The sequence below is a fragment of the Osmia lignaria genome, chromosome 15 (assembly GCF_051020975.1).
Source record: "Osmia lignaria lignaria isolate PbOS001 chromosome 15, iyOsmLign1, whole genome shotgun sequence".
Taxonomy (NCBI): domain Eukaryota; kingdom Metazoa; phylum Arthropoda; class Insecta; order Hymenoptera; family Megachilidae; genus Osmia; species Osmia lignaria.
Window position 1 is genome coordinate 13,383,456 of NC_135046.1, and position 9,232 is coordinate 13,392,687.

Here is a 9,232-nt window from a genome sequence, read left to right on the forward strand (position 1 = left end):
CCCTCAGGAGATTCCTATTCTTACCTGTCTCATGAATATTTATACGGACTAATAACTTTCTGTTTTCTTTCAACGCGACGGCTAGGAACTTTGTTTCCCGCTGGTATTGTTCCGCAAACAAGACTGGAAGTACAGACGGTAGAATTACCATTCAGGGTTCGGATTATTAAAATTTTTATATTTTTGTTAAAATAAAAAATTCCGATGAAGAATGTTGATTCCCCAGAGAAAAAAGAAGAAATCCTGTTTCGACAAAAAGGACAGTTTATATTCCCCCTCTACTGGAGGAGCAAATTACTGGAATGCAGTCTTTCGTACAAAGAAGTGCATTTCAGAAGGGAGAAGCACGTGCAGGTGGTTCTCGTTTTTTCGCGCCTTTCTGCTCTTATGAACGTCAAGCTTGACTGACTTTAACACCAGCCTTCAAAGGAACACCGACACGCATTCCTTAGTCTTGAGAAGCTATAAATATGCTTCTATTACTATAGAAATTGACATTAAGGCAATCTTTAGCAGTAATTTAAAGAAGTAATATAAAGACAGATAATGGCAAAACTTGGACCAAAAGAAGCCTACTTTGCACCCAATTGTACCCACAATTAAAAATCATTTTTTATGAATACTATAAATGAAATTTGTTCAAATTCCGAAGTAAATATTAAATTTTTCCATATCCTAATTACACCCCATCGTACAACTCCCACCCTAATTTTGCTCCACGTGTATAATTATCCCCTAAGATGGAGAACAGTGTTGTTTCATAATGTTTACTAAATATTTCATTCATTTAAACGAGAAACGCTTAAGACTCGTTTGGCTGTAGAAGGGATAGCCTTTTCCGTAGACGGTTTAAGACGCTTCTCTCCTCGCCATTGTTCTTTCCTCGCGACAAAGGAGCACTCAAAGAGACAGCCGGCCGTTTTGTTTCGCGTCGTCAAATTATTACGGAGCAGCGAAGCGAACGGGCAGAGAGAAAGAGACAGAGAAAAAAAAGGAAAGTCTTGTATATTTTGAAAAAGGGGTTACGCAGTGACTCGGCTTCCAACATTCACAGAAACACTCTCGTGTTTTTTCCCCCCCAGCACTCTGCTTCCTCTACGTAGTACGTGTCGTTAATTGCTGACACGAAAGGTACAAACTTTTGGATACAGACTTTCCTCGACGGCACGGCACAGTCGTAATTAATGCCGCTTTTCCACAAAGAAGAGCAGACAGAGAAAAACGGCCAGACGTTGGAAAGTCGGAGAAAGATGAAAGGAAGAACAGGTGGATCAGAGGCAAAGGAGAATGAAAAATGGAGAACGGGGGACTGAGAGGGAAGAAATACTGTTAAATCTGTCTATTCGCTTACTTCTACTCCTTTATACATATACAGGCCGTTTCAAAACGTTAACGATAGAAAGATTGAAACTAATGAATATCAACTCGTTAATTAATTATCTGAAGAGGTCAAAATTAATTGACTGATGCTAAAATAATTTTTTATGATATACATTCATTTCTAAAATTTAATTTATTAATTATCTTAAAGTGTCGTTAATCATTTTTAAGAAGACTAACAATTCTGCCTTCTTTTCTTTTAATATTATTCCCTAATTTATTTATACATTTTGTGAAACATCCTGTATATGTATATGTATATTCATCTGGATTTCATGCGACGCATCCTTATATCCTCGTTAGGAAATGTATCCTTTTTAGAAGGATACAACGTATCCATAGTAGGTCAGTTCCTGTTGTTTTCTTCAGCGTTACAGTGTCGCTAACCTCGGACGAAACTGTGCGAAATTAGACATTGGCATTGCGCCAACGTAACGACTTCATCGTTCGCCTATGCAGCGCAAGAAAATATTCGCAACATTACTCTTAACAAGGTGGAACTATGTACTTCAACGATGATTTTATCAGGTTTTCCATTGCAGTGAACTTTAATCTTCATTAAACAACATATTTTTTATATTTTTTATATTTTATATCTTCAGTATCTTCCATAAAATATGCTCGATAATATGATAATTATTTATCACAAAGTATTATTTATATAAAAGTTAAATGTAGAACTTTTTTAATTTTGTGACACAGTTTCGTCTACTTCTAACGATAAGAGAAGTAAAATAAACGTATAAAATATAAATATTTGTAGGTAGAAAATTCTTTCACTGAGCATTTGTTCCTTGTTGACATCGATACTTCTTCTTTTATACGTTGTTGGTCACCATTAAATTTTTCCGGTTAGCAGAACTAAAGAATTCCCAGAGGTGTTCTTTCTCTTCTAATACTTGTTCATAACTATACCTTTCACAATGTTATATTTCCTTTCTTCGTTAAATATTAAATTACCTCACTTATACAATTATTCTAATCAATGCTTCATAAATTTTCTAACAATCTTCAGAAACAACTCAACCAAAACAGTGCAATAAAGGGCTGAATCTGAAGTGCGAAAATGCTAAGACAATTTCATGACAGAAAATTATCTCAAAATACTACTTATAATATATCAGAAGAAAGCTTAAAGTTTACTGAAAATAATAATATAAATGTCTGCTTAATATTCCTAAAACAAAATCGCTGGTTGTGGATCGCAACGGACAATGTTTCAGAGCGAATGATAATTAAAGTTCTCCTTGGTGCACTTTTATAATAATTTTTCAGAAATTTTAAGCTTTAATTGGACATATCACAAGTGTCATTCCGACATGCTTTTAAGCTATCAAATTACCTTGTAATTTCCACATTCCATAATTGCCCACTTGATACATAACAATCATAATTAATTGTCATCGCAATTTTTAAAATAATAATTGAATGGCACCGATCGTCAATAAACCACAGCATACGTAACGCTAATCTTTGTGCAGAGTGATTTCGATGATGAATGACTGAAAACCAATCAAACATCAATATATTTGTCCTATTAACGCGAGCCGTGCAAACGGTTTATAATTGTAAACAGCATCGTTAATCTAAGTGCGAATGTTATTACAGCAGATTGTCGTTATACATATTTCCGGATCACCGATTTGACTTTCCATCATAAGCTAGGGAGGTTGGTCACACTTTTATTTCCTCTCCAAATAAGAATTTGAAAATTGGAAAAATTTTTCCCTCTTACAACCTCTCCTACGGCAATATAACGAGAGTATACTGTACCATGGAAATCCGGCAAGTTTATAGTGGCAAAAAATAATAATCAACGTTTAATTTCTTTGAATGGGTGTAAAACTGTCAACCAGAGGATATTAATTACCCGTTTATTAACGCCAGCCATTTTGAGCTGGCACAAAAGCTCAGCAAGGGACACTTGCGCCATGTGCGGTCTTAAATATGGAACCTCCTGTGCGGAAAGCTTGCCAGTGACATATGTGTGTCCCCCAGTGATCTCATGGGGTGCCATTCGATGCGTTAATACAAGATAATGCTTCGTCATTTCAATTTTCCTTTTTTCTAACCCCAAATTTCAGGTGCGATTATTCCCATCAAGGGTGAGCAAGGGTGGAACTTGGAGGGATGGAGAGTAGAGGTTGAACCATACAATTCGGCTTAAGTATGGTTACAAAATTATGGAAAGATTTAATTTGAAACTAAATGGTGTTGATGATCGAGATGTTTCAAAAATTTCAAAGTCACTTTCAGAGCCCCTGGGATAACGTTTAAATAAAATTATGATTTTTTCTTGTCTCTAGAATTCCGCGACGCGACCGCGAAAAATTTGACGAGCATGAACAACGGTTGTCCGTAACCAACTGTTGGAAACTTGCTGATCGCATAGATTAAATATTAATCTGGAGGATGTTCGGGGTAACAATAGAAGGGGGATGATTCCGTTCGCGTTACATCAATATTAATTGCCTCATCAACGTGTTATCGACACTTCAGGGAATTCCTCTTCGTTCGAAGACGTAACTTTCGTTCTTGAAGAAAGATAATTACTAATTACCGCGACGATTAATTTTGTCTTCAAGTTTCTTCGTGTATTGACGCCTTTTTCAAAGTTAAAAATATAATATATGGAATGGGTCATTAAATATCTAAATTTTCCTTCTGATGAAGACTCTGCATTGTTAGATATTATTCTTTTATTTAGGATATCAATAATATTTTGATAGCTAAATACATACTGCCTACAGTCTCTGAGATTATCTTTCGAGGGACAGCATCGTAAATGACCTTGAAAATTGAATTTTAAGAAAAGACACATTGAGAAAAATGGCGCCGGTTTAAAAGAAGGCAAACTAGCAGGGTATGTATTTCGATGATCGATGAATCGTCACCGATTCTCAATACCCCCTCAGTTTGACACTTTTTGTATCCGAGTACATATTCCACTCTTGCCTCGCGATTGACATTTCGATCGTGATCCTCCTTCAATCGTCGCGACTTTAATCTTTCATCCGCGTACGTGATTCAATGCCGTCGTCACAAAGCGACGGCCTCTCGTCGACTGTAATAATCTAGGCGGGCAAATTCGAGGAAGGAAACTACGAGGCGTCACCTTGCCTCGAATAAGGAAAAACAAAGACGAAGAGTGAATATTTATTCGCTTACAAGTGTAAAACTACAGTTGGATGATGAATCGCTTGCATATGGTATAGATGACAAATGTTTTCTGACCCAACCGCATTACATTGGTTTGCTCCGACCGGAAAACCCTCGCATAACATCTGTTTTATATGATGGATAACCTATAACCGACCAGTTTGGGTCTATCAGACCCGAGAAATGTTCGCTTTATCACATTATCCCTGTTTGTTTATTTTCTACGCTAACGGTGCAATGTAGACCCCAACAGTGCCCGTATGGTTATTTTCTTACTTTTTTAAAATAGAGTACGGTTGGCGCCAGATATTTCAGTGAGAATTCTATAGGTTAACCAGTGTGGACATAGCCTATGAGACTACAATAATCCATCTTCCCTACCGCGTGGTGTGTTTTTTACATCAGCCTGGACCTTCCAAGAAAAAGAATGACGAAGAGGAGACTCACCGTGACGAGTGGCGTGGTCAGATCAATTTTTCTTCTGTCCGCGGGTGTATCCTCCACGAGCAGGTCACTAACTACCCTGTACACATCACCCATGACTTACGGGTAATAGCCAACAGAACTCTCTTTTTTGTTATTTTGGAGCACTAGATTCTATCACACCGTAGGCACACCGATGACCAACGAGAATCGTAACGGAGTCAAGACGGACGTGGCGAACACGTTGAGAATCATCGCGCGTGCGACGTCATTTTCTTTCTTTTACACTTCGCACTGACAACTTTTCTCCGCATCAGTCAAATACGGAGAATTTACTCGCGACACGCCGCGTCGAATGTCACTTTTCGTTTCGTATACAAAGTGCGAAATAATCGCACACCCGTCGAGTCCGAACACTCAGGACAAACTGTACTCCGGTTTGCCGCTGTACCCACCAGCAACGAAACTCGATGGCGCCACGGCCGTACGGAGTCTGTGCCGTGAATGCGTACACTGCCGAGCATTGCGCCTCTGTTGGCCGAATTGTGTACCGTACACGCGAACCGTATACCAACACAACTATGTCAAGTTATTCACCGGGCGTGCACGTACAACCGACACTCGACCCTCTTCTACGACCGAAACTGGTCGAGGTACAGTGTACGTCAAAAGGAACATTAATACATATTAGTTACTCACGATCAGAGCGTATTTATACGTCCTCGAAAAATGGACATTCAGGTACGAAAAACAAAAACGTATATATACGTTCTCGAAGAATGAACCTTCCACTTTGAAATGTATATACATATACGTCTTTGAAAAATATTTATTTACATTTCTCACTTCTTCATCATTGCAAAAGATAATGTTTCTTACGTTGTTAAATAGCAAAATTAATTATCTAACTGTAAAATATAATTTATTTCAAAAAATATTAATATTTTTATTAGTATTAATTTAAAAAAATGAAATATTCTTTTGACCAGCACTGTACGTGCACGTACACGATAGGGTGAAGTGGTGTTGGACAAGTGTGGTCGAGAATTGGGGGGTGAGTCTCAGTGGGGTGGTTGATAGAAGAGGAGGAGGAGGAGGAGGAGGAGGAGGTTGGTAGTTACCCTCTCTCTGAACACACGAAGTGTTCCAGGGCTGGCGCAACCGCAATTCGTCGATTGCAACGACTGATTGTGAGCGCGATTTAACGGAAGTCGAGCGAGCTGTCTACTTTTAAAACGTGCCCGATAGGACGGAGTTATGTATAGCTGTGCCGCCTAAATTGCTTTTGCCCGAACGATTTACATTCTTTTCATGTAAATCAGCCGGATCGCTGCTGTGGATCGCGAATGCCGTCAATCTAGTTGTTGCTTCGCGTTTTTAATTGAACTTGTTCGTTCGGTAAACGCGCGAAAGCAGGTGATTGATAAATACCAGGTGGCGACAAAAATTTCAAAGTCTAGACAAACTCCATTTAAATGAAACAACGTGGATGAACATTTTGGGATTTTTAAATCCTAGTTTAACGCGGAGGAGAGGATTTATGACACGAGTCGGTGACCCCAGGCAGTTATGGTTGAAGCCGAAGAGAACTGTAAAATACTATGGTTATTTGTGGAAGCGTGCACTTCCGCACGATTTTTGCCTCCAGACCCGCTTCTGTATACGATTCTTTTTCATGAAACCCTCAAAGGCGGAGAGGCTATACGTCTACGGGATCGGCTGTTCCGCCCTCCGGCCATCGTATACACTCCCTTCCATAAGTCATGGGACCCTGTACCATCATGGTTATTTATTTCATTCGTCATACTGACAATAATTTCGTAATCCTCATCCCCGAGATTCTGGCACATACTACTTGCTCCGTATAAATGAGCCTTAGGGTAAATAAAACAATAGCTTGGACGCCTTTAGGTTCAGTTCACATTGGCTTAGGCCGATACTAGTAGATCTTGTCAGCTGGGGGCCAGAAAGCGGCAGACCATCTTCCTCGCCATCCTACGTGTCGGCACAGGCTTCAAAGTGTAACCTGACTTATGAACAGCGATGTATCTTCCCATTTTCTTCTTCTTCTTCTTCTTCTCCTCAACCCTGCGCCCACTTCCTACACAGTTCCAAGGCCATCTAAGGGCTGCCTAAGTCGCCAAAAGCTTGGACTCCCAGTGGAATTCAGCTTCCATAGCGTGAAGGCAGCGTATTGCGTAGCATCCCTCGGTGTCGGTGATGCACTTCGATCCGTTGGGATCGTGCCTCGTAAAATTGGATTTACCCAGACAGTATGGTACCCCTTTTGAAAAGAACCATGTACCGATAGTTCTAGACTATGCATCCTTTTCAATTCCTCCTTCGTCTAAATGATTTTTCGTGAACAAGTAACATCTATGAACGATTAATTTAAAACTTACGTGTCAACGCGTTTAAACCATCATTGTATTATTTATTTTGCAATTTCAAGTATCCAGTCATAGTTCATGAATCATTGAACACTTAATAACAAACTTTTCAAACTTTTTCACCCACTCGACCTCATTAATCTATCCGCGGACGCTGGTTCCATATACATATGTAAATAATATCCATAACCTAAACAATTTATTCAGCTCGCGTGACACGCATGCCCGTAATTTTTAAAGCAGCGCGTACGCGTCGGTTTTAATGAAAACGCACGGCGTGTTTTAATTAAAGTAGCCTCTGCCAGCACAAAATACGCCTCTGCAGATAGAACAGTAGTGATTAGCGATTTGCGACAAACAAGGTGAAGCAATATCCTCTTGATCTCCAGTCTTCGTGTTTGCACACTCGTCTTTAATTTTCACTCTGCTCGCATGCTATTCGTTATTGCCAGGCCAGAGTTCCGTCGTTGCTTTCCGTTTGGAAAGAGGCGAGACTGCGTCCAATCGATCCTCCATCACGGAGAAGGAAAAAAAGAAAAAAAAGAAAAATGGACACTTTTACAACGACCAATTCATGTCGTATGTATCGTCACCTTAAATTTGCCGATAATCTTTTTCGAAATAGGAGAATGGATTCTAAATCGTTCTTCAACAATGATTTATGAAGAATCCTCCATCCCAGGGGTAGGGCTCCTGAATGAAATTGATCGAATGAGATTTATAGGAGCGCAATTTCGCGAGAAGTACTTTAATCAGGGACGATCTGTTTCCTTTTACAGAAGAAAACCTCCGCACCTCGAAGAAGAATGAAAAAACAATTACGTTGGAAGCAACGTAGATAATAGGCTGGCTTATCTGCCGTGGAACGTTTGTCGGTGGGATGATAGAATGTATTTCAGGCGGGGTGGAAAAGTTGAAGAGGAAAAAGAAGTTTTTCACCAAGTACCGTATCAGATTTCCGCCCCAACTTGCTGCAGCTTTTAAAGCCCGCTTATACTTCAGTTTTCGCGGCAAAACTTAGCCAACAGATACGAGTCGTTGGCCACGATATGGAACCCTGAAGAATGTTGGAAGCGGTAGTCGTGATGGACAAATCGTCTCGAAGACAGATATTGAACGGTTGAACCAGTTTCCACGGTTCGAATAGTTTCTAAAGTCTAACAGATATGTATTTGCCATTTTAGGTTAGGTTAAATGAAATTACGTCAACGATATCAAAATGATCCAGTATTCTATCCTATCAATCATTTATCATTCATAGGGTTACATACAAATCTCCAATATTCCTATCTCCAAAAAAAAATAGAAAAAAAAAAGTAAAAACAGTTCCATGCATTCCATCGTTGTTTCTCCACTCTGGAGAGCACTTGGCCTATCCTGTAGTATAACAACCTCGTTCCCGGAAATCGAGTTGCATTTCCGTTTCATTTTTCCCCGACAGAGACTGTACAAGTTAATTAATTCGCAGCTCGAACCGCTTATTGTACCGAGCTTGGCTACCATTTTAGCTTCACAAGCCACGCGAGATGTTCCACCATTTTGCGTATGCCGTCGCGAAACAATCGTATTCCCTGTACGACCATAACCGCGCCATAGTAAGGCTGCTATGTCTAAGTACTTCAGTGAGAACCGAGTTTCGGACGGTTTCTCCTCACGGGAGACATGTTCCTTTTAATTTATGAAACGCAACGAATGGTATGCCGTTTATGGCGATGCCATCGTAACGTCTACCTTGGCACGTGAACAGAAAAGTTTGCAGGTATTGTTAAGCCAGACACCATCTTGCGTAACTTGAATAGATCTTCTTATGTGATTGATAGTATTCTGGGATATGAAGCCGCGTATTCACTTACAGGGTGTAGATAGACATTTTTCTTATA

At 39.6% G+C, this 9,232-nt stretch overlaps 1 protein-coding gene across 4 annotated transcripts in view; it reads right to left on the reverse strand.

Moving 5' to 3' along the window:
* Positions 1-5,452, reverse strand: part of LOC117608376 (uncharacterized) — a 113,203-nt gene extending 107,751 nt beyond the window's left edge. For 3 of the 4 annotated variants that reach the window (XM_034333411.2, XM_034333412.2, XM_034333414.2), the window contains exon 1: positions 4,987-5,452. In XM_034333411.2, coding sequence (XP_034189302.1) covers positions 4,987-5,079 — 93 coding nt within the window. In that variant the 5' untranslated portion in view covers positions 5,080-5,452. The remainder of the gene's footprint in view (positions 1-4,986) is intronic. The other variant, XM_076692690.1, reaches the window with a different exon arrangement.
* Positions 5,453-9,232: the final 3,780 nt, after the last annotated feature.